The sequence below is a fragment of the Anabas testudineus genome, chromosome 23 (assembly GCF_900324465.2).
Source record: "Anabas testudineus chromosome 23, fAnaTes1.2, whole genome shotgun sequence".
NCBI lineage: Eukaryota > Metazoa > Chordata > Actinopteri > Anabantiformes > Anabantidae > Anabas > Anabas testudineus.
In genome coordinates, this window is record NC_046631.1 from 6,659,021 (window position 1) to 6,684,543 (window position 25,523).

Here is a 25,523-nt window from a genome sequence, read left to right on the forward strand (position 1 = left end):
TCCAAAACGCTCAGGACTCCTCCACAACTGGATCTTAAATAGCAATATTAAAAAAATCGACAGTAAATGTAAAAAAAAAAATCTCTTTATTTACAATTCATCTTGCAAAACAGCTCTTGTGTAAACAGAAGAAAAACATATGACTAAGAAATCCCCTTTTTACCCTCCATAGGAATTTTGTGAGTTGTAAATCATTTCTCGTACTTTGAATCAGATGTCGTTCCAGGTGCCAACATTCACACACTTTAAAAATAATTTCAAACATGTGCCCAACGTGCACACACACATACACACACTACGACCACTTCTAAAGAATTTCCTCACTTACAGTAAAAGCTCCGTCATGACTAAGGGCACACAGTCATGTTATTCAAACCAGACACTAGTTGTGTGTGTGTGTGTGTGTGTGTGAGAGAGAGAAAGAGAGAGTAAAGTGTTTTCCTAACTTCACTTCAGCTCTTATTGCATTATTAACCCTGTACTGTCTTGTTTGATTTTATGGTTTGTAAAGCATTTTTATGAAGGACTCTGCACTGCGCTGTATAAATATAAAGTCCCTGTAAAACTACTGTACTTTCCCTTTCATGTATTACCTTAAAGCTACTGGATGTATGCGTGGTTATAGCAGCAAAACTCCTGAGCGTATTGAATTAAGCAAGAGTGTGTTTTATTGCTTATGAACTCAACTTTTTATTGTCTTATAAAGTTGAATGATTGCACATTAAATCCTAATTTGGCTACTTCTTATTCAGCCTTATACTAGTCCTTAGTCTTCACATAATCTCCTCATTTAGATGTTGCATAAAGTATTGATCTGTGCATATGAATCCATACATTCAGATTACAAAGTCTACAAGTCTTACAGAGTTATACTTCAGCCCCTTGACAGTTCAAAAGATTGTGCATCAGTCAGTCGCATCTAATGCACAGCAGCCGATGACTGACCACATCAAGCCGGTGTGTCTGCAAAGCTTTTGTCAGCATGTAATCAAGTTGATGGGGTGCAGCGGTGTGACAGGAAGCACAGGAGGATAAACAAGTGTACGTGATTTATAAATACCGCGTGCAGGATTTAACATCGGTGTTCGTGAAATTGCACGAGAGAAAGGCAAGAAGCTGTCGGGGCGCGGGAGAGAATTGTTGCGGCTGGAGAAATTGAATTAGTATAAACAGCTGCCTGCAGTTATTGATTTTCAATAAATATTTAAAACCACGCTTCCAGAGACTCAACTAAACCTCTAACTGAATCTCCAACTGTGTTCCCCTGTTGAGTTCTAATTTTTGGTGCTGCTCACGCTGACCCTCGCACACCTCGGTGTTTACTGAGAGAAGTGGAAAAACAAGGGGGCTTATTTTTTCCCCATCCACTAAGACTCCTATTCTCCCCTCCATCTTTCTTTTTCCGGGCAACTCCATCTATCTATCCCTCCGTCCCACCCGGATTTGTCATCAAACAGTGAGAGCTTGTTTATGAGCACTCTGCCTTTCAATTCCTCCATTCATCGTTCACGTCTCGCCCTCCATCATCCATCCATCCGTTCCTTGTCCTCAAGGCCCAGTCGATGATGACTGTTCCCTCAAACACATTTTCCCCCTCATCTGTTTCTCCCTCAATCCATCAGTCCCCCTCTCCACCCCTCCTGCCTTCCTCCGCACTCTTCATTTTTCCTCAAAGCCCAGCAGTATTAGTGTCTGTTTCAGAGCCATCTCCTCCACAAACCTGGCATCCACGTTCTCCTGCTCCTCGAACGGGTTCAGAGCTGGAACACAAGGAGGAGAGTTAGAGAGAGATGCAGCTTATTATAGAGGATATAACACCACATACACAAACTTCCTTCCCCGAGACTGCTGCATTTTGACCAAGCACGCACATTCTGTCTTAATCCTCCAAAGGCCTCTGTACTGTATCTAAACCAGGCAGGATATAAAACCACGCACACACACATACTACCTTTTTCCTCTATATCAGAGAGTATTTTTGCCAGGTAGGTAAGAGGCAGAAACTCAGGTCTGAAGCCGGGCTTGTCTCTGCCCGTGGATGGAAATCCCTGAGGAAAAAACAAAAACACAACTATGGACTCTGCAGGGTTTTTGCTTTTTGTTTTTTTTTTTTTGTGTGGGATACTCACAGTCAAGACAAATCTGCAGCAAATCCAGGAACTGCTCACATTCACTCGCTTGTTTTGTCTTATGGATAAAGTTGGCCGCGGTTTTTCAGTCAATAAACAAAATGCCACCAGCTCTCAAGCCAGAGTACGAGCCAATTAGCTAACAGAAACAGCCCCCTATATTTTTTCTACCTTGCCTTTCTGTTTTAGTGGAGGATTTTCATGCATCATCCACCATTTGCTAGGTTGCTAGTGTGCAGTGCATGAGAGAGACAGAGGATGTCCTCTGTGCAGGATGTGTGACGCACCATGTGATGTGTTACCTTGTTTTTGTTGTGTTTCTCCAGCAGAGCCCTGACATAATCTCTGGAGATTGATGCTGAACTGACAGGATGATCCCACATATGGTAGATCCTCTGCTTCATAGGCTACACACACAAAGACACACACAATAGAGTTACCATTTTAGGCATGTCTTCGTAGAAAATCATCCCTCAAGCGTGTGAACATCTGTCCCTTCCTATTTTGCCAAATGGAATTCAAAACCATTTTTGTAGAGCTGACTGCAAATGAGGGGTTTTTTGGGGAGGGGGGGAAAAACAAAATCTTATTTTTCAGTGTTCTGAAATGCACACTGCAGTAATAAATAACAATGAAGCCACCAGAGACCAGAGGTGTGACAGTCAGAAAGAATGCATCTTTCTGTGCAGCTGCAATCACACTGCCAAGTTGATACAGAGCAGCTGAAGATGGTGTTATCATCAGAGGCGAGAGAAGAATCTGTTAAGTGCAACGAGACACTTTCAATTAATTATGAATAATAACTGAGGGAACTTCGAAAGCAGTGTTTAATTTTAGGTCACAATGTGTACGGTAGATAATAATACAGTACTTAATATATATTATAACATACTTTTCAACGTTTCTTTGACAGTTTAAGTCACTAGTTACTTTCCACACATAGTGTCAATACGAATCAGCTGTGGTGTAGTACGTATCAGCTCCACCTTCACCAGATTTGGTCAATCTCTCTACCTGACACATATCTTTGGCCTTATTTTTTATCTGTTCGCTAGAAATATATTTTTTTTTTATATGTGAAATCAGTTTACACAAGTGTTTAGTTTCACGTGAGCGTAGGCTGCAACGATTCTTCTGAATAATAGAACTAAAAGAATGATGATTGAAGGAATTCTCAGAAATCTGTACACAATTTAAACTCAACAACTCTGAGCATTTAAAAAGTGCTGCAGAAACGTTATTTATGAGGCACATGTGGAACAAATCAGGACTGGACTTGTGTATCTGTTACTGTACAAATCTCCTAAAGTACACTTGAATGCACACACACACACACACATTAATAAAGAGAATAATGGGAGTGCTGGCGTTTGTCAAGGTACAAATCTCCCACAGTGTGCCAACATCCCCTGTTTTCTATCTTTATGTGTGTGTGTGTGTGTGTGTGCGCTGTACCTGCTGAATCCCTCCTTCCTGCCAAACTCAAACAACAACAACCTGACGGGCAGGAAACAGAACAGAGACGCTAAACACTCAACATTCCTCTGATCACAATGCGGACGGAACACACACACACACACACACACACACACACACAGACGGCTACAATACCGAACCCACACGGGACCACGTGGACGTTACGCAACAGTTACGACATAAACACAGACAGACTAAGGAGACAACCACCTTCACAACCACCAACATCCACACTCGCCACGTTACACAATTGCTTTGCGAGTGGCTTCAGGGGGGCTTGAGGGAGATGAGACCGAAAATAACTTCAAACTCTTAATTGGACCAGAATGGGAAGTTTGGGGAGAGGCCCATTCGGGAAAAGATCAAAACTTCCAGCCTCAATAATAAATGGGATTATAATAGCATCATGCATTGTTTACCCCTTACACCATCCAGGCTGAAAACATCACTCCACCCAAGCTCTGCTGCGTGCCAGCTACAGTAGGTCCTCCGAGTTTATTCACTCAACAAGTCCTCATTTGGACGAAGAGTGATTCCATTAGATTTTTATAAGTTTAATACTACCCCCTCTAAATCTAAACGACTCCTTCTACCCTGTGTAACATCTCTGTTTGACCACACACACACACATACAACAGTACCTTAGGGAGTCTCTTAAGTACGCTGAACTTCAGCCTCTCGTTGGCATCACTGTTGTCCAAGTCTAGAGAGAAGGAGGAAGGAAAAGAGACGAGGCATGGTGCCAATTAATAGGACAAGAGAGGACACAGTGTCACAGACACATGGGCAGCACATCAACAGTCTGCACCCAGGCGAAGTTTGACTGGTGTGTGTGTGTGTGTGTGTGTGTGTGTGTGTGTGTAATGAGGCAAACAGTGTGCACCTGCCCAGACAATTAGCCAACGTTAAAAAGCTGAATTTTAAGTATACAGTGGATATTTGTTAGAGCGTCTCACTTCAAAGTCTGGAAATATCCCTCTCTCTCTCACTTTGAAACCATTTGGACTCAGTCCTTTAAATAATCTTTTCATCTTCGAGGATCTTTGTTTGCTCTCTTCATGAGAAAGAACCATGTAAACTAGGAGAAGATCAAGAGTAACAAGGAAGACAGGGCATTTAGCTTCTGTTGATCTCAGAGCCAAGTGTTTGGGCTTTGAACACTGTGCTTTCCACGCTGTGAGATCTTCGCTAAAGACAGCGTCTTTGAGTGAGGCCCTGAATCCCCGTGGTGGCTAAACCTAACCTCTGGCCGTGCTGTACATATGATCAAAACACGACACAAAGATAAAGCGCAGACTTGCTTCATCATGCATCGTGCAGCTGCCATCATGCTCACATCACGGGGGGGGGGGGGAAACACACACACTCCACACAGAGAGGCACCTGGATACGAACGCAGGTCCTTCCAGCTGTGAGGCGACAGCGCTTAAACACTTGATATAAATACATTCTTATTTCAAGCAGCTGTTTTTCAAAAGTCACTGTCACTTTTTGTGACAGCTGAGGTGTCAGCGGTTGAAAATAAAGTTAGTAAAAAATAAATGCTCTAAGCAGGTTCCGAGTATGCAGTGTGTTCACACCAGAGAGGTGAAATATGACATATCTGACGCTGTTCACACTAATTTCACTATGTAACACACAAAGGAGCTGGAGGAGCTGCACACAGCTGGAAAAATGAATGTTGAAATAACTGTTGAGTGAAGTCGGAAACAATCCTTTTATCAATTTTTGCTATATTAGCTGCTTTAACAAACAAACTATATACTAACTATATAGTTCCTACTGTGTAGATTTAGTTTAGTATGCCTTTGGGACAAAGCTACCTCGTTGTTGCAGTATGAATCAAGCAAGTTTGGGGTACTAAGCAATAAAATAAATGATATAGTAGTTAATTCTGATAGTAGTTTAATGTATATTATGTATTTTATCGTGTCTATTTATCTAGTTTTTAGAGGCACCACAGTAGAGATGGTCGCAGGTGTTTGTCACATTTAGTCTCATGTTGGGTTCTGGGTTTTTCTTTAGTGGTTTTTCAGAAAGTAGTTCATAACAGGTGTTTTAAAGTAATGCTAAAAATATCACATGCTGCAGAACAGCTCGAAAGATGTGTTTGAATAATAAGTATTAGATAAAGGTCTGTTTAAAATGAGGATATAGCGAGTCAGAACCACTGCTATCTCCAGACCTTGGCTACTAAAAAATCTCATGTCCAGCTAATATACAGCTAATAAAGTATTCAGTGGCATAGGTTGGACAACACTGCAGTCAGCTTCTTGTAAACAGAAAGTCCCTACACTCACTCAAGACCACAGACCACCAGAGTGTGGGTATATAACCAGGTAGTGCAACGGATCACACAATTTAACCTAGTCACTAGAGGCCACATCTGTATCTGCTTCAGTAAAGTCTCATCACTTGTTCATCTTCCTCCGTCACTTTTCCCTCCACGATGACCGTTAACGGGACCCCCGGTCCACACTTCTTAAACTGCTCCGTCTTAGGATCTCCTCTGACCAGCAACCTCCAACCCTGGTACATTGCTGCCGGTGTGGTCACTGGACTCAGTTGCCTGCTTGGCGTCCCCGCCAACTTCACCATCATCGTGCAACTCAGTCGCCATCTGCGCGGATCCTCCATGACGCAGCGCCTCTTCTTCAACCTAGCAGTGTCGGACTTGCTCTGCCTGATCTACTTGCCTTTTGGCGTGTTTATTTTTTACAATGAAATATGTCTGGCAAATGGACTTTATCAGTTTCTCTTTTACTTCTTCATTTTCTGCACAACCACCAGCTTAAACATTCTGGTGCTGATAAGTATTCAGAGGTATTACCAGGTATGTAACTACCGACTGTACAAGGGTTGTTCGTGTTTACAGATCGACTATGGTGCTATGGTGGAAGTATGGACGAATTCTGTAAAGAGGGACAGTGTAACGTGGCCAGATATCAAATTAAAATGTCCCTTTCATTTACCAGGTTCTCCACCCAGAAAAGTGGGCCAAGGTGCAGCGAACATGGCAGCGGATTTTACTGTCCTCTGTGTGGATGCTCGGAGCCCTCATGGCTTTCCCAGCCATCTTCATGACACAAGCCCGAAACGAGCAGATATCTGGTTCTTCCTGCAGTGTGCAAGGCATTAAACCCGAGCTCGAAGTGTTCTACATCTCATTTGTAGTTTTCTGTTACGTGGCCTTGTTCTCCTTATACCTGCTACTTGTCAAAGGCGTCAAAAAAAGGCAAATGTCAGACAGGAAACAGCCCAGAGCTACAAAAATCTTCATTCGAATAATCGCCGTCTACCTGGTAACCGGCTTTCTTCCCCTCATTTCTCGCATGTATTACGTCGCTGCACTTTTCTCAAAATCAGACACCATGCTTTGTACCAGTAAGATCATGACGTTTGTGGAGTGTTTTTACTTTTTCAATCACTGCATGAATCCGTTCCTGTATTTCTACGCCTCCCGGCGCAGTAAGGACAGCGACAGAAACAACCAGCTCCTTAATGACTACGCTTAAGATATCACGCTGTAAACTAGTGTGTTTAAACAGGTTGAAGACAAGTCGACTCACTGTTAAACTGAAATACTGATATGTATTTTTTGTTGTTGTTTTTTTCCATTGTCATGTTTTCCTGGGTAAAAAAAAAAAGAACAAAGTAATGTTCCCATTCTGACTGTCATAAAAACATGTAAGCAATATTAAAAAATTGTTGTGATTTAAATAAAAAGAATTTAAAAGCCTGACTTTGTAATTAATGGCCTGTTTAAAATCACAATGCTAACATCCTGTTGTTCAGTCGGTGTAAAGTTTGCCGTGTTGTAGTTGCAGAGACATTTCACAAATGTCAGTCTCATGGTGGCTCTAGAGCAAAGGTCAAAGGGCATCAACAAAGTAAGATACGACCCATAGGATTCATCCTATGGGTCTTAGCAGTCTGGACCCAGAAAACCCATACTTGCCTACACAAGATTATATTTTTCTTTTAAAACCTTTTCACAAATCCCAAAAAAGATTCACGAGCCGTGTGTGTGTGCGTGCGTGTGTGCGTGTGTGTGTGTACCTGTCATGAGCCGAGACACAAAGGTTTCAGTGAGCTGCAGGAAGCCGTGGTCAATGTACTGGAGGAAAGTGTGATGAGGGAGGCAACGCACTGCAAACACTGCTAACAGAGTGTGATAGCCTGGGGAGAGACGGAGAGAAAAATGCTAAGAAGAATAGAAGAAAACACTTTGATAGTTTGATGTTCCCTAAAAACAACCAAGGAAAAGAAAAGGGAACATCAGCACGGTAACACGCTCCCACTGACGACGCTGATGGTTGTGTTTACCACAGTTACAGAGGTGCGCAGCTTCTGAGAGCTACAGTAGGTGTAATTGTTTTTGCTTTTACTGACCAAAAGGAAACAGGGTCACAGTCACATTTACACACTCTGCATTTACAAACCGTGCTTCAGAGAATTTCTCATATTTTGGCACAGTGTAACAGGTGGCTGTATCCACACTCTGCTTCAACCATATTTGCACTATGCTTAATGTTTAATACATTTTCGGTTGCATTAGTACTGAAGAGAGCGAGTGTGTTGTCCGTCTGTGCAAACATGCATTGTTATTCTGGGTGAGACAGGGATAGCTAACAGTGTGTGTGTGTGTGTGTGTGTGTGTGTGTGGACGGTACCAGGTGGGAGGGGCAGGCAAAGACCCCTCGTGGCTTCCAGGATACGAAGTAAGAAGTGAAACACAGACCACTCAGCGGGGCTGCCCTGCTGCGTCCTGGAACACACACACACACACACACACACACACACACACACACACACTAGCATTTGTGCAGGAATGTTACATAACGTGAATGCACACGTGAAGAGGGGTCACTGGCTATCTGCACACACGGACACACAGACACACACAGCAGGTGATGGAAGTCTGGAGCACACATGCGTGAACACCAACTATATTCTATAGTTACATTACATTAGTTAAAAGGAGACACGTGTGACGGGGGGGGAGCTACTCACAAGCACAGAACACACGGGCCGAGGTTGTACTTGAGCCAGACGGACTCCAGCATGTGTCTGATGAGCTCCAGCTAGACGCACACAAACATGCACACGTTAGTTCTCAGGGAATGAGGCTGTAAATTGTAAATGTTGCACCACATGAAGCATTTCGTCTGAACATACAGTATTTTTTTTGCTGTGACAATGTTTTCTTGATGGAGCTGTACACTTGCTCTATGATGCGTTTCCCCACTTCCCCATTTTCTTCCTGCTTCCCATTTTCAGCAGTGGGAGCTGCTTGTTTCCGCACGCACACGCTTGCCCACATCATTTCGCCACACATCTGTCAGCGTGCGGGATCATTTGAATGCACTCGACCACACGCTCGTTCTTTCCACGAAAGATCACTCTGTCATCTTGTGTAAAATAACAGGAAGCGTCTGCTTCATTCACATCCTGTACACCAGTGGGAAACCTCTGTAGCCCCTCATATGCCTTCAGCAGCGTCCTCCACTGACCTCAGGGTGGGAATTTCAATTAGATCACTTGTGTAACGGACTGGGCCAAATATAAAAGATGTGATCAAGACAAATCAGACATTAACCATTTGTCAATAAAGTAGCACCGTTCCAAGCAAAATGCATTATTGAACTTCTACTACTGTTATATCTCTTCTGCTCTTTGCTGATTTAATCCAGCTCCTTGAAAATCAGTAAAAGGAAAAAATATTTATCCGAGATGGGTTTTTTTTGCTGATAAAAAGGCAAACAAGTGGATTAAAGCTAGGGACTCGCGCTCAGTAATTCCTGTGTGTCTTTCTATTAAAATAAAATCTAGAATCAGCGATTTGTCTTAATGAGACTCCACCTGACAGAGACTGGATTAACTCAGTGTGGGTCTCCTGCTGAAAAAGTTTAATAACCTTGGGTACAGAAGAACTTTTCTGCTGCATAATTAAAAATATGTTTCAATTCATTGCATAATTTTTAATATGTATTCCTGATTTTAGCAATTTGTGTCTAACTATTACCAGGTTGTTCTCTCTGACATTGGCTGTGTTAGAAAAAAGAACGTGTCTCAGTTGTCTGTAGCAACGGGGACAGGAAATAAATAACTATGACAATAATGCACTGTGGAGCTGTAATATATCATTGCAGAAGTTCCCTGGTTCTTAAAAGCTGTAATCTATGTCTCCCCAACTTCTCCCCTGTGTCAACACGACCATTAGTCTCAATAAGCACGGACAAGAGGAGGGGATGTTCTCTATTTGTGAAAGGGAAGTCAGTCCACTTTGAAACAGTACCACACTGAGTTTTTAAAGCATGAGTCAGCTCGGTGCGTGGAGGCACATCGCCCAGCCGCCGAGGCAGTCAGCTGCTCTTTAAGTAAAGTGTCCCTGAAGGCTTTTTCTTTCGGGTCCTTGTGTGAGTATGTTTTAATAAGTCTGCCTCCCACGATGAGAAACCTTATCACTGTCACTTAGCAGAAGAAATTCAATAAATCACAGTTGCAGGGCGATGCCAAGATGATTACACGTTTCTATTACTTTCATTTTGAGTCTGAAGCCTCGACCGATCCAACTGTGAGCAGGGCAGATTTCTCTGGTCTTTTCTACCCTGCCATTTGCAATTCCATAAAGTCCCAAAACGTGGTTCGTCCTGCTTTCTATTCAATTCCAGTCTTATCCTTGGTGCAATTTAATACTACTGTGTTGATATATGCTGTATGTGTGCTTTCAGCAGCTCCTAGCTGTGAAGGGCTTTACCTCTGAGGAATACTAAAGACTGACTTTACAGAACCAAGTGCCTCTATATAGTACTGAGACACTGAGTGGTTATGTCTTTCCACTTGGTCATGCAGATACCACACGGCTCTCTGTGGAAGGATATGAAGGGTTTTCACTTAGACAATATACAGTGAATGTTGCAATAGTTTTTCTTTCTGCACTGAACAGTGCACGCTTCCTCTGTGGCTATATGCATCTCCAACAACCTAAAATAGATCAGACAGTTGACCAGATGTGGCCTGAAAGACAAAACCCAGGGCCAAAAAAATCAACAACTGATCCTCTTCAAGGTCCCATGTGGAGTATTTTCACAGCTGAAAGGTTGCATGTAAATTTAGTTTTTATATGTGGATGAAAAATCACACACAAGTAACAGCAATGAGCTAAAATAAATTCAAGTGACCTCTGTCAACTGAGGAGCACAGATCTATCTGTGAACTCAGTCAAACCATTTAGATAAAGTGGGAAGCTCGCTTCCTTTCTGACTGAGCGATCCCCACAACCCCCGCTGTGAGTGTCACTTAACCTTCCCAGAAAAAGAGTAAAGGCAAAGCATCAATAAATAAAACTTATAGGAGCCTTTAAAAATAGGCTCAGCGGGATATATAGAGCTCCTGGACATGTCCTTATCGCTGACCAACACACACACGTACGCATGCAGAGTGTACCAACCAGTTTGGCTACGTAGCTGACAACCAGTGAGTCGATCTTTTTCTTCCCCATTCGAGGCAGATGTCTATTGAGGTGTTCTCGGAGCTTGTCAACAGTCTGCAATGCAAAAAGCACACACTGATTATTTTCCGTGCATGTGTGTGTGTGTGTGTGTGTGTGTGTGTGTGGTTTGCAGTTTCTGTGTTTTAAGCATACTTTGCTGTACACTCAGCTGGGTCAAATTAAGTTCACCTTAACTTTTCCCTAGACTACAAGGTCCCAAAATGGAGAGGAGGAGAGAGGAGTAATAGAAAGATGGAACAGTGATGGAGGGAATAGAGAGAAACACACAGGAGACCTGCTCAGATTCGCTAAAATCCTGACTGAACTCCATTAAAGTGATGCTATCTGCTCTTTAAACACTGTGCTGAGCACAGGGAAAACCGAAGGATATGAAATTGTCCATCAAAGAGCGTTCAGTAAAACACAGGACGGGGACCTTAAGATGCCCCTTTTTTTAAAGTGTCGACTCATCTGAAGCAAACAGGAGTTTCACCTTAAAAGACGACTATGGAGGGAAGTAATTGGTGTCAGCATTTCGCCACGGATGTTCAGCTGTCCATATATCAGGCCACCTTAGAGGAAGACTCCCTCTTCAGGAGCTGTAAAACTGTTGTATATTCACAGTCTGGGATGCTCAACTGCATTTTACAATGACATGTTTTACTATACATCTACTTTACTGTGTACTCCTCCTACTACAGTTAGTGACATCACCGTACTGTATAACAACAGCTGCTGAGAAGTAATCCATGCTGCGGGCTGACATGTTTCATCATCTCCCAATCTGCGCCTGCTCTTTGATTGTGAGTGCCGGATGTTAAACATTATCTTTTTGGGAAATTGTAAGGGCTTTCTCCTCTCCGTCTTTTGTTTTAGTTTGTTGATTGGATCCCACGTCCTCACTCCTTGTTTGTTTGCTCGTTCGTTGTTTTCTTCCCTTTGGACTTGGTTCCTCAGTGTTAGTTTGGCTTTTCCTGCCTTAGCAGTGACTTTTCGTTGTCACTTTCTATGTCTAGTGTGCATGTTAGTCTTTTGTCTGCTTTGGTGCATTCATCTTCGTTTGTTACTTTGCTTCATTAGTGAGTTTGTTTGTGTTTGGTTTTGCATTTAGTGCTTTGGTTTTCATTGCTACCTTGTATGTTTTACCTGCCTCAGAGCAACGTTTTTGTTTTGTATGTTGGTTCGTCTTTGTGTCGTTAGAGCCTTGATATCTGTTGTTACTTTGTATGTCTGATTATACGTTAGTTTGTCCCTGCATCAGTGCAGTGTTTTGTACTTTGCTTCATTATTATCGATGCTCGTTTAGTTTTCCTCTGTCTTGTTTGGTTTTCCCAGTGTCCCCTGTATTTTGGACCGGGTGTTTTTAGTTTATAAACCCTTTTTGCTTCCTACTCTTTCGTCCTGTGCCCCCTTCTGTAACACCCACATATTTGGAGACACAGTTTTGCCTCTAAACAGAACGGAGCCCACACTGTGTGCTATGCGTTCCCTTGCAGAATTAGGGGCCCGACTCCGACCAACAAAAACAAGTGTTTGTGTGACTGTTCTTCAGTCAGTGACTGATCTCAGCTTCACTTTCTCTCTCACCAGTCCTATAAGCACCCTCTGTTGATGATCCTCCTCCTGGAAAAGTGGCACCACCACCTTATCTAGATGAAAGCAGGCAATAGTAAGAATATGCGCATAAAAAAGACATTTGAAGTAACTTATGATGCTGCTCCTACATTAGTCTGAACTCTGCAGGTAGCCCCAGGTGTGCCGGGGCAGTAACACCATTAAATAAGTCATTAGACGAAGTTGCAGAAACCAAAAACTTGTTTATGACTTTAATAAAAAGGAAGATGTCTGAATCTAAGACATTAATATGCATATTCAGTTTAAAAATACATCCCACAGACTGTGTATGCATGCTGCACTTGTTTTATGTCAGTCACACAAACGTGCAGAACCCTCCAGTTTGGTTACTTCAGATGAATTATTACACACTTGCATACACAAACACATACCATCCATCTTTTGATCACTTTTTACACACATGCAAAGAGCTTTTTGATGTTACCGAGTAATATGTTACAGATATAAATAGCGCTTGCAAGGCACAGCTAACTGACAGGCTGCACTGCCAGATTCAATGTATGCCTGTTAGCAGTTCAAAGTAATCGAATGTTTATAATTTACATATTTTAGACCTTTAGCTGACTTTGACTTCACACCAACAGAACGCGCAGCTACTCACGCACCCACTCTTCACATTTATTTTGCACTAGGTGGTCTCAAGAAGCAACTGTAGAACTGGCTGCCTGAATTATGGTGATTGATCCATCATTTAAGTGATGATGATAAAAAAAAACATTCTTACACTTAATTAACAGATTAATCAATATTGAAAAACGTGGACGTGCTAAAACAGAAGAGTAAGAGGTCAAGAGTAAGAGTCTGTCCAATTACCACCGTGTGATATAAGGTATTATGAAATCAGTGAGGCAGCTCCTTGCGTGAGTGTTGTGATCTGTGTGTAAGGGTCGGTGCAGGGAAAATGATCACCACCGTAAGTATGTGTTTTACAAGCCAATCTGAAGGGAGGATGTGGGCGTATGATATCATCCATGTGAATTAAGTGAGGCACAGTACAGGAGGGTCCCGTGATGTGGCTGACACAAAACAGCTGCACTGGAGTCAGAGAGAAACAGAAAGAGGGAGAGGGTAGGAAGTACCTAACTTCCCACTCTTACATAATTCTAGCATTCTTCACCCCCCCCCCCCCCCCCCTTTTTTTTTTTTTTTTTAACCCCCCATCCCCTTCTCCCTTGCTTCCTCCCTCCCATCTCCTCGCCTCTTTCTTCTCCACCTCTCCCTCCAAGATAAATTAGTGTGGCAGTTCAGTTCGGCTGAATTCTCCAGTGGGCATGAAGAATGCGACCTCAGAAGAAGACGCAAACACACAAAAACACACTCTCGCGCACGGAGCCGAGTTCGATTATAAGCCGAGGTTTTGATATTTATGACATTCACACTCCTCGTGTTTGTGAGTTTGTGTATCTAGCATCTATAGATTTACTGTATGCATGTGTATGTATGGGCGGTGTGCTTGTGCCATCTTACCAAGACACCAGGTGTCCACCATTGATAGAACTCTACAAAATAAGAAGAAAGGCTTTGTGTGAAAACAATCCCTCAAGCCAGCATTATGGTAAGACTATTATTTTATGCTGTAAGCCCAGCCTGTGCGATGCTACACTGCTGCAGTCGGCAGCAAAAATATATCAACCTATGAAAGCAAAAAGTTTCTATGCAGGTGTTGGAGTTTGGCCTGGAGGAAGAGAAGCCAATTATGAGCAGTCAGGTTTGATCGCTGGCACAAATAGGACAGAGTTGTTTACACCAGTGGTGCAAACAGGTACCTATCCATCATTAGCTGATCATAAAGCTATTGTTAAAGAACTCATTTTAAGATATTTCAACGTTGTTTGGGGGTTGAAGTTTTCTGAAAATGTGTGCCGACGGTGAATTGCTGAGACAGTCAAAGCATCTGCACCAGATACAGGAGGTCAAGCAATAATCACTACACTACATCAGAAATATATGAAATAATATGAACTATCCTTTGAACGTGGATACAGCTCAGTGCACTTCACAGGCAGTTTTAGAAATCTGTCATTTCTGCCTGATGTGCAGCTGTTCTGCAGCTCAAAGTTACCAAACTAGATTCTGACAAGCAATTAGCTCCTCTGTCAGACCAATCAGCCCATGTTCTTGAAGAACTTCAGCACAACCTTCGTCAAGGTTTAAAGTTCTGACCGTTCGGTGCCTCATTAGAGCAAACAGAGTAATGACACTCATACGCGGCGCAGGGGTGCAGCCGTCCCTCCCTCCGATGCTAGGACTGTGTGTCTGTGGTGCTTTTCTTAACAGAGCTCCAGTGGGAGGCAGACCTACTTCTTAGTGTTCTCCTCCAGGTGATTCATGTGGCTGGACGGTTCCCTCTCAGACCTCTGAAACAAGCAACATCATCATGGGAGGGCTGAAAATATGCTAGCGTTGTCTGTTAAAAGCCCACAGGTATGCTGAGGACACACACACACACACACACACACACACACTCACGTCTCTCACATCAACAAGCTTGTTCAAACATTCAGCATCCATTAATTTAACTTCCAGTATGGACATTTTAATCTGGTCGTGATTAGTGTTTATGAATAAACATGCGGAGCTTTTGTTGGAGCACACACACACACACACACACACACACACACATGCACACAGACACACACTCACCAGTTTGTCCCATTCAGTCTGTATGTGTGAAGTTCTGTATCTGGGGTTGGGAACGGCGTCCAGATATTTTGTCCTCTCTGTGTTCCACTGCAGCTCTGTCCAGAAACCCTGGAGGCACGCACATATGCACACACACACACACACACACACACACACACGCCAACAACATCGGCACAGTGACAAAGCAAGGACATTGCTGCAAAACAATTCAGAATAAGTGCAGCTGAATTGCGCACAGTATACATAAAATCCTACTGTTTTACATATAAATGCCTTCTTAAAGTCTGAATGCAGTCGGCTGCAGTCATTTCCCGAGACTGTATCACAAATGCACCTAAAGCCCGTAGAACGTAACACACACACACGCACTGTCTCGATTTAATCACCAAGATAAAGTTTTATTAAGTGTTTCCTGAAATGGAGCAGGAATCAGAGTAGCGAGAAGTGGTGATGGAGATAATGACACCGTACATATTGTTCAATTATAACTCAATTGAATGCATGTGTTTTAAAAATAGAAGAACGCATCTCACCTTCCCTTTTAACACACATTCAATATGCGGCTCAGTGGTACACAATACACCAGGGACCTCCAACAGACACGCTGGCACCTCCTGGTACACAAAAAAGACAGACCAAAGCGTATGTGATGTGCGTGTGTGCTGCTTCAGAAGAGAGCAGAACAGCATGTTTGTCCTCCTTGAGTTGTCCATTCATTTTCTATGTCTTTCAGCTTGTGTGCGTGTATGTGTGTGTGTGTGTGTGTGTGTGTGTGTGTGGTACCTTCTTGTCGAACACAGAGGAGTACGGCAGGACTTTATCCAGGCTGAGAGACTTGTCGTAGCTGATTCTGAACAGAGAGGCTGTGTTTGTGGGAGACACACAGTCAGACTTTTACTTCCTTGTTGTAGGATGTAGAATTCAAATGAGGCCCTTCATGTCCTACACTCATCCCTATGACATATTAGGGGTTACATGAGAGCATGTATCATATAATTCTCTTGTATTGGGACACATGTTTTTATAAGACTATATGTATTTAAGAGCAAGGTGAAATAGTTTGTATTGGAGCAACAATACAATGGTAATTTATGCAGCAAGGTGCTCCAGCATCTAATGCGATCATCTACTCTCCGGGTGATGTTTTCCTAAATGAAATTAATATCACGTCCTGTTCTTGTGCTGCTGCGTGTCTGCTAGGACTTAACCATATTTGCACTGTTCTACGTGTCCCCAATGTCTTAAAATAACCAAATCTGTTTTCTAATCTTCAGACCCGTGTGGGGTGCCTGCCACACATCTGCGAGACGAAATCGAATAGCCAAACAGAGTTCACTAAGGATTTGGGCTTTGTGTAGACGCGCCGTAAGCAGCCTGGTAACTACAGGCTGAAGGAGACATGGGAAAAAAGGCAAGAAGAGCAGACACGGAGACTCTAAAAGGAAGAAGAAGTGATACCCAGGGGATTTGCGTCCCCGCGCTTCATCCGCCACTGACCTAGAATGAACTCCTGGAGTTGATCAAAGGATTCAAAGGCGTTCACGTTGTCACACAGCCATTCAATGATCTAGTGGGATGATAGAAACACACAGGAAACCAGTGTCATACAAGTGGGAGCTCATCACCAGCCTACTGCTGCACTGCTTGTTTATCAGTAGATTTCTTTGCCCTATAATGTAAACCACCCACTCTGCAAAAAGACTGACCTGAGTTTACCTCACACTGCACACTACATTTCTACCTGGACTTTTCCCAATCAGATTTACTGAAATTTCCCAGCTTACAGCGCATGTGGGCGAAAAGTCACTTCCCGCTGCACACTTCTCTGCTGTTTGAAGAAATGTGTCTTTGAGTGCAGAAACGCGAACAGTGATCATTACACGGAGAGAGGAACAAAAAGACACACAAGCAGCAGTGGAGGAACCTAATTTGCACCGTGCTCTCTTGAAGTTATACACTGCTGAGAACAAGGGGAAAATGTTAACAAGCTGTCTTTATTAGAGCCACTGCTTTTTGTGTTGCTGGCCCCATTATCCGTCTACAAAGAATACAAAAGATATATGCAGTGTCCAATTTCCCAATGCTAGCTGCACTAATGAAGCTGGTGACTCATTTAACCTCTAAAGAAAGAATTTATTACAATCTATCAGAGCAGCTGGAACATCTTAATGTAGGTGTGCTACTAATAAAGTGTGAGTCATCGTCAGCGCTGTGCCCAAACAATATCTGTCCCGTTCTGGCTTTGTTTGATTATGTTTGATCTCTATCCTCTTTCCTCCTGTTTTATTACAACCCCGTGTTTTTCTTTCCTCCTCGGTCTTCTTCTCTCCATGCGCTCTCGTCCAACTCAAGGTTGACACCTACTGAATTTAAGCAGAAGTGCAGAAAGCTGCCATCGCTACCTGCAGCTGCTTATTCGTTCTTAGCAATTATCCTTTAGGGGAAATTACCTGACGGTGCTCATTTTTAATACGGACAGCTTCATTCCTTGACAGATTTACTACTTTTCACTCCTTTATCCCGCCATCTCGTCTTTGATTAGTCTCTCTTCCTTGAGGAAACTGTATTGATCTTGTGACTGTTTAAAATTTGATAACAGCTGAAGTTTCTATTGACTTTATGTATTTTTTTGTAGAAAAATGCTAAATGAAAGTTGTGGCCCCAGATGATGAATTTTGTTTTTGATTTAATCGGCTTTAAATGTCAGTATTTTCCGTCTCCCAGCTCCTTTGCTCGCTCAGTCTGTACCTTCAGCTCCAGGTTTGGGTCATTTCCCATGTAAACCAGCAGGCAGTGGAGGGCAGCCAGGCACTGAGGGTCAGCCTTACTGCTGGGACACCTTGGATGGAAGTGACACACAACAAATTTACCTTTACCCAACATAAGCATAAACACACAGACAAAGAGGCAGATAGCCAACAGTGAAATGGTCCGCCTCTGGCTGGAGATCTTTGCTGCATGTCTCTTTCTACCTCTTTACTAAGAGTCTGTCAAAAAAAGGCGAAAAGCCTAAACACAAATCGTAAAAAATGAATCAACATATAAATAGAGTAAAGCACCACTGATATATCTTCAAAGGTGTCTGCTGGCATACTGAAAAAAATGTAACCTTAACTTTAATAGATGTTTTTGTCACGTTGTCAGTAGCATCCACAAAAGTGAATTATGTCACATTGAAAGCAAATATTTTAAGGATGTTCATTCTTTTTCTTTCCTTTTTTTTTGAGTGCAAAGATTCAAGTTGAAGCCAAATGTATTTCAAAAAGACACAGGCAGGTGTACACATACAGAAATAACTTTCCCTTTCCACCTGACCTACCTATGTTCTCTTATGCTCTTAAGGCCCTCTTTAATGTATGTAATGCAAATACTGCAAACATATACTTATACATAGGTCCTTGAGGATGTTAAGCTTCATACTGACCTAGAAGGAGTGTGTGATTGCAGTATCTGCAGCAGGTAAGCAGGGCTAAGCTCAGCAGCATGGATCTTCCCACTGGACAGGTCCAATAAACTGCAACACGACTCCTCCTCTGCATGCAGCACTGTAATGTTAGCCGACTGACACTGCAAGCCCAAGTTCACGTCTCCACCTTAAGGTTGTTGAGATACAGGGACAGAGAAATGAGGACCAACTTCTGTTTCTTAAAGAACATATGAGAAATAACACTGGAGCATGCACAGTACAGTAACTGTGAAAAGAGGTGGATGGATCAGCTTAGACGTGATTAGTACGAAAATGTCATCTTACCGGAGAAGAAGATGGAATGACAGAGCATCTCCTGCTGCCTGGTGTTGATACAGTGAAGGAAATAATCCTGCAGATACACCAGGATGTAGTAACCTACATAGAAAAGTAACACAGAAACACAAAAGTAGGAAATAGATGTTTGTCGAACGAACTCAGACACTTTGTTGAATGTGGAATGATTCTAAAGTGTTGTGTGTGTGATAGTATGACTGTATTACATTTCTGTGTATGAGAAATCACCTATGGGGATGAAGAGAGGCTGCAGCTGTGTGGCTTTATGCTGCGACTGGTCGCTGCCCAGTGAGACTCTGAACGTCTTGCTGCAGTCTGCACAAAGCGAGATAAAAATGAAATGAAATGAAATGTGTAGGTGCAAAAAGTAAAAGAGAATTAAGACATGAATGTTTTACATTATTCCAATAGCCCAAAGTGGATAACACATACACACCTTTGTTAACTAAAACCAAAGTGTACATCAGTTCCTGCTTGTGTTTCAGAGGTTGACTGCAGCACACGCACATGCTTCCTAAAAGCAAACCACAGGGCAGAGCAGTTACAGCTCACACAATGATTAAAAGATATTAAATGCAAAACTAAATGGGCTGTGTTATGGTTGTTATTTTTTTTAGAGAATCAATTCAGACTTTGTAAACATGCAAATTCAATCAAGCAGTCCCTCTGAGCATCGGCTCATTGGTGGGGCTCCAAAAACAAAAAGAGTTACCTCGATTTTGATTGATTTTATGTTGTTGTTTTGTGACAAAGCTCTTCCAACCATCATATAATCACATTTTCACCACTGAAACTCGGAATTAAAAATGCCTGTAGACTTTATTATGTGTTCTCTAGTGGTGGATCTGTGATGGATTGCATTGTATAATTATAGTACGTAACATTATCGTGCATTAAAGATTAGAAGTGTAGTTTCTCACTTGTTAGTGGAACTTACCTCCTTGTTTTCACACAGGGGAAAAACACACAAACATTAATCAGAATTAGTCGTGTTACTCAATTTGGGATATCCATTTAGTTTATATTAATTGCATGTGTGAAAACACGTCATACCCGTTCTGTTTGTGAACACTTCCAGTCGAATAGACTCCTGCTCGGGTCCCTCCGTGTGATAGTGGTCAAAACCCAAGTTGACAAACCTGTTAGCCACACGCAAATACACAGAAATCCCAGTTAAACAAATGAGTGCAGATTAATAGAAACTAGTTCTACAGTTATACTATAGCAGAAGCTGCAGCCTTACTTGACTGTGCGGAAAGGATTAGCGGGCAACTCTAATGGGAGCTCCAACTGGTGGATAGCAACATACAGCAGGAGAAATGCAGTGTGTTATTGTCAAATTGTGACGGCATGTGGAGAAGGCAGGTAACTAAGTCGGTTATGACACAGAGATGACTCACCACGGTGTCACAGTTGTGGTTTGGGTAAAACTGAACGCATCTCAGGAAGAACTTGTCCTGTGAAAGACATGTGATGCACATCTGGATATACAGTTCGATCAATCGAGGGGTCTCACAGGTATAGCTGTTCAGATCCATGCGTTTGTATGCCTTACCTTGTGTGTTAGATAGTAGAGTCTTTGCGTGTGTCCGTCCCACTGGACCCAAGTGAAATCCTCTACTATTCTCTCTGCTGTTTTGGGCAGACGCTCCGGATTCGCCATCACCTGGTTCACACATTCACATTCAGCTGTGCAGACGCTCTGAATATTTAATGCAATGCACCCCAGGAGGTAAGAGACTATGGTACAGTTTATAGATCGAGAATTAGGCCAAAGCAATGCATTCTTTGCACTGAGTTATGTAAATACATTTCAGCTGTTTTACTTATTAATTACTAGATATGTGCGGTCTTTAGAATTTAAACCTCTAATAGAGTTTCATGCAACTTTAGCTGAGGCAACTATCCAAATGTGCTTCAAAGAGAAAAAGAAAGTGCAACTTACCACTCTGTAACCTTCCTGTTTGGTCAGCAGAACATGGTACAGGTCTGCATCTAAAACACAGAGACGTGTGTGTAATATTCCCTCAGTAATGCTATTTCCCTTCTTTAAATCTCTTTATTTTTTTGGATTAAAACACAGACAGAACAACACTCACATCCATCTTCTGTCAGCAGGAGCAGGTGGCTCTCCAGCACTGATCTCCTGTCAGCATCTTGGTGGAGGAACTAGTGAAAGCCAAACAAAAACACGAGTCTGGATGAGAGGTTCAATAAAAGCTGCCAGATGGAGAAATTGTTTTAATTGAGTCCGAAGACATTCACTCCACAGTGTAGGTAATTATAACATACATTATAATGTTGCTCAGTTGGAGAAATGACATAACTGAGCAAGTGGAATAAAAAAGATTAGGTGAGTAAGAGAATAAAATAGAAATAGAGGCCAGTGCACTGTCAGCAAGCTTTTAAAATAAACTGTCTATGGCACTCACACACTGTATGCTCAGATGCTCCATAACTGCAATGTCAGCTTGTGACTGCAGCAAAACCTGCATAAAAGCAGCCAAGACAACACACACTACCTGCACTTTAACCCTGCAGTCCACTGCCTTGAGGACTTTAGTGTTGTTTATGGGACTGATCTCAATCAGGAGTGTGAGGCACTTGGATACTACAAAGACCAGAAGCAAAAATAACCATTAGAAAATGACAAGTGTGGATTTATGATACGTTAAAATAGAGAAATAGAGAAACGTTGGGTGTTACTTGGTTTCAGGCGCTCTCCCCCTGTGGTATTTTGTGCCAAGCTGACAGCTGAGAGAGAAAAGGCAGAGACAAGATGTCATGGGACTTAACTTACATATATTTTCCATAGAGAATACACTGATTATTAAATCAGTAAGCTTTATTTAACTATGTTTTTGCACCACGATAGTCAATAATCTTCAGCCACCTTATTCTTATGCATCTCAATGTTGCAAGATAGTAATGAAGTAGGAATAGTACTGAACTTTTCTCCAAACAATGACATTTAAACTTGCTTTTGGGTCACAAAACCCAGCACTGTTAACGACTGCGGCTGGTAATTCATTATCGGTACATTACAGCTGCTCACCTAACAGCGTCTCTTCCTTGTTCAGGGAGCAGCTGCTGACACACACCTGCTTGTCAAACGAGTACAGGAGCTGTTGCGGAGAACACAAACAAGGCCACACGGGAATGAGTGTGCCGAGATGCACAAACAAACACACACACACACACACACATAAAAATCTCTGATACCTTGTTCTGTTTGCTGTTTGAGTCATATTTCCCAATCCTGGTGGTTTCTGTTGCTCCCTACCACAATAAGATGAAACGCTCAAGTTAGGTCATGTGGTGTCAAATCAATCAAACTACAAAGATGGATAATCCTAATCTGTGGTGACCAGTCCCCCACACCATTAATGTGTGTGTTATTACCTTGTCTGATCTTACTTCATTTGAAACCGGCTTGCTTAAGAAGATTTAAAAAAAAATATTCTGAAACCCAAGGCGCAGCCAGACATGCATAAAACCTTGCACTAAAAGAGAGATTATTTTCTCTTTTACAGGATGCAACCCGTCTTTAACCTCCCAAACCCAAAGACTATTTGGTGGTTCTATCATTAAAAATGCATGTTCTGCAGAGGAGCGCGGCTGAACAAACAGAACTTCATTTTAAATTCTAGCAGGGATCCCGAGGTTTCCAAAAATACTGAATATGCTAAGCAGATTTACAGAGAATATGTATGAAGGAATAACAGTTTGTCATTCGATGGCGTCTATTTGAAGATGAGGATCTGAATATTCAACTCAGTGAGGGATTATAAACAAGCAGGCAGGACCTACTTGCCAAAAGACCTCCAGTAGGGGTCCTTGGGCAAGACCTCCTTACACTTACGCTGCATTTTTACCTCGTACCTCACTCGTAAGTACCTGAGTATGCTGACAAAAAAAATAAAAAAACCCACGCGATATGCAACGTCTTTATTGTGAACCTACCTTCCAGGAGTAAAGAATAACTCCATCTCTCTCAATGTTCAGGATACGAGCGTCCACTGCACTCGAGTATTCTGCAGAAACAGCATCATCGTTATGAATCCATGCAGCTTCTGTATGACACAGACTATTATCTCTGATGCTGTGTTTGCAAACAGTATAAACAGTATGTCTGTATATGTAGTATGGTCTTTAAAATATTATACAGGGCTTTTATCTCGTGCTGCATACTGGAGCCTGCAAAATCAGTCTGTTCACCAGTAAGCTCAGCCGCTGGATTTGTGTTCAGAGCATTAAAAACATAATTGTGTCTGTAGTAATTTGTTCCATCTGTAGGAAATGTGTGAGTGCAGCCTTTTATTAGACCTCCTTTTGTATTTTGACAAATATAAATAGAATAGCGCCACCCAGTGCTCAAAACACCTTAAATCATTGAGGAATTTTGATTTTATATTCTATTGTTACAGCTAAAGCGTCCAGTTGCACTGTGGCTGCAAATATGTACTTTATAATTATTATGCAATTCAGAAGTCATGAAGAAGTCATTATATGAAGTGTATTATAGATAAATTAACTCTGAAGTCAGTAAGAATGGTAAAAAGAGTTTAAATACACATTTAGTCCTATTAGAGATCACTGAAGGGCCGCAGGCCGTGGACACCTGAACGCCTCACCTTTCACCCTGCAGACCAACGCCTCCTTCCTGAGGATATCAGACACAACATCCCTATGTAGGTCAAACTTTGGCTGTAACGTCAACATTTGGACGTGTCCCTCTGCTCCGGGTTTCCTTGGATGAGGCTTCACAGAGTTCTGTGTCTTTGAGAGGAGGCAGCACCTTCACCTTGCAGCGGGTGTCCGAGGTTCAGGCTGGGCATCATGTGACCGACACTTTGGGAACGCGTAAAAGGCGCATTCACACACACACACCGACTCCTTCCTTATGAGTTCAGAAACTTATTTTATTGACATGCGGAAATGTCACATTTCGCAGCACTTAGCTCCTCCTCCTGGGGGATCACACACCGGGAGTGTCGCTGCCATAGGCCGAGGAACGCATCAGTCCGCGGGCTTGGAATTTCTCACCGTCCCGCTGATCGAGTGCGTCACCGGGCTCCGGGCGCTTCACAAGGCGGCGTGAGGCTCTGACATCCCACACTGAACAAACCCTGCAAGATGATAGGCTGGTGACAGTCAGTGGTGGAGAACAATACATCTAAATTTATTAAACTGGAACTGAAACCAATAGCCAAGTAAAGCTGAAGTCAGAAGTAGAGACAGCGCTTCATCCTCATAATGAAGGTTTATGCAGAAGTCTAAAAACCTTGTTGAGTTATAATTCATGTACAAAAAGAACAACTTCAAAACCTTATTACTGAGAATTTTATTTTAAATCTCATCAACCTTTGTTTAATTATACATACTCTCTCATACTGAGAGGTGGTTAATAACACAGCATAACCTGTTAGTTGATGATATATTATATATCTGGATTGGTGGAATATGTATCTAAAAAGTAACTAGTAACTAAAGTCATTGAATAAATGTAGAGATTAAATGTTTTGTAGTGGGGTATAAGTAACAAATACTTGAATACCTCAAGATGATACTTAAATTACTTGTGTAGTAAATGTAGTACCTTTCCACCTGTGATCTACAGTCTGTGGGGTAAGTTAAGGTGTGTGATAAGTCATTAAGTTAGATCTATAGTCTAAGGTCACAATATCTGAGAAATGCTCAAAAATATCTATTCTCAGAACAGATATGTAGTTCTTACTAAGACTAGTTCATTTTTTTCACACAACAGGGTGAAAAACACTGCAAAACACATAAATATAAGGTCCAAATGACTAATGTGAAAACAGTACACCTTTAGGGGGCTCAGGGAAAACACAAAAGACAAATGAAATAGCACAACAAAAGGACAAAAAAGCAGTAATCTGAATGAAAAAGGTCTTTCTCTTGTCCAAAATAAATAAATCTACATCACAGTTATGCATTTCAGGACAATGGAGTTGCAGAAAAGACTCGGGAGTTTCTGGGACACCGGCCAGAAAGTTAGAAATGCAGAGATCACATTGAAGATGCAGGGAGGTTGAAGTACAATGGTTCCACACTGAAATCTGAAATGTAAATGAAAACTTTTGTGCACAGCCTTTTAATTCGTTATGATGTGAATTTAGTCCAAAAAGGCCAACAGCCTCCAACTCCCACAAGAGAAGTGGCACCTTGTAAACTCACCATGCACTTATGAAATACACTAACACTGGGGAGGACCTCCCTCTGCTCTCAGAGCAGTTCCATCTTTGTAGCAGGGTTTGTTGATGGATTCATGCTGTTTAAGTTTATTTTCACAGCTGATGCTTTGTCACGCAGCTCTAAAATAACCTCTACAGACCCCTGAAGGGCGTGAATTTCTCAG

At 42.2% G+C, this 25,523-nt stretch overlaps 2 protein-coding genes across 2 annotated transcripts; one reads left to right on the forward strand and one right to left on the reverse strand.

The window, feature by feature from the left end:
- Positions 1-69: 69 nt before the first annotated feature.
- Positions 70-24,177, reverse strand: gsap (gamma-secretase activating protein). The gene is made up of 32 exons (XM_026363711.1): positions 23,776-24,177; positions 23,105-23,175; positions 22,364-22,420; positions 22,197-22,266; positions 21,848-21,895; positions 21,664-21,752; positions 21,241-21,310; positions 21,087-21,136; positions 20,697-20,807; positions 20,542-20,598; positions 20,385-20,431; positions 20,195-20,280; positions 19,578-19,655; positions 19,370-19,456; positions 19,130-19,222; positions 18,803-18,971; positions 18,127-18,217; positions 16,876-16,945; positions 16,162-16,241; positions 15,912-15,992; positions 15,379-15,486; positions 15,037-15,092; positions 14,203-14,234; positions 12,688-12,749; positions 11,059-11,154; positions 8,619-8,689; positions 8,279-8,373; positions 7,665-7,784; positions 4,247-4,308; positions 2,432-2,536; positions 1,952-2,048; positions 70-1,760 (listed from the first exon to the last, which is right to left on the reverse strand). The coding sequence occupies exons 1-32, from the start codon at positions 23,861-23,863 to the stop codon at positions 1,660-1,662; spliced, it is 2,598 nt and encodes an 865-aa protein (XP_026219496.1). The 5' UTR covers positions 23,864-24,177; the 3' UTR covers positions 70-1,659.
- LOC113164416 (type-1 angiotensin II receptor-like) lies at positions 4,938-7,637 on the forward strand. The gene is made up of 2 exons (XM_026363714.1): positions 4,938-6,438; positions 6,581-7,637. Exons 1-2 carry the CDS (start codon positions 6,055-6,057, stop codon positions 7,118-7,120), a joined length of 924 nt encoding a protein of 307 aa, XP_026219499.1. The 5' UTR covers positions 4,938-6,054; the 3' UTR covers positions 7,121-7,637.
- Positions 24,178-25,523: the final 1,346 nt, after the last annotated feature.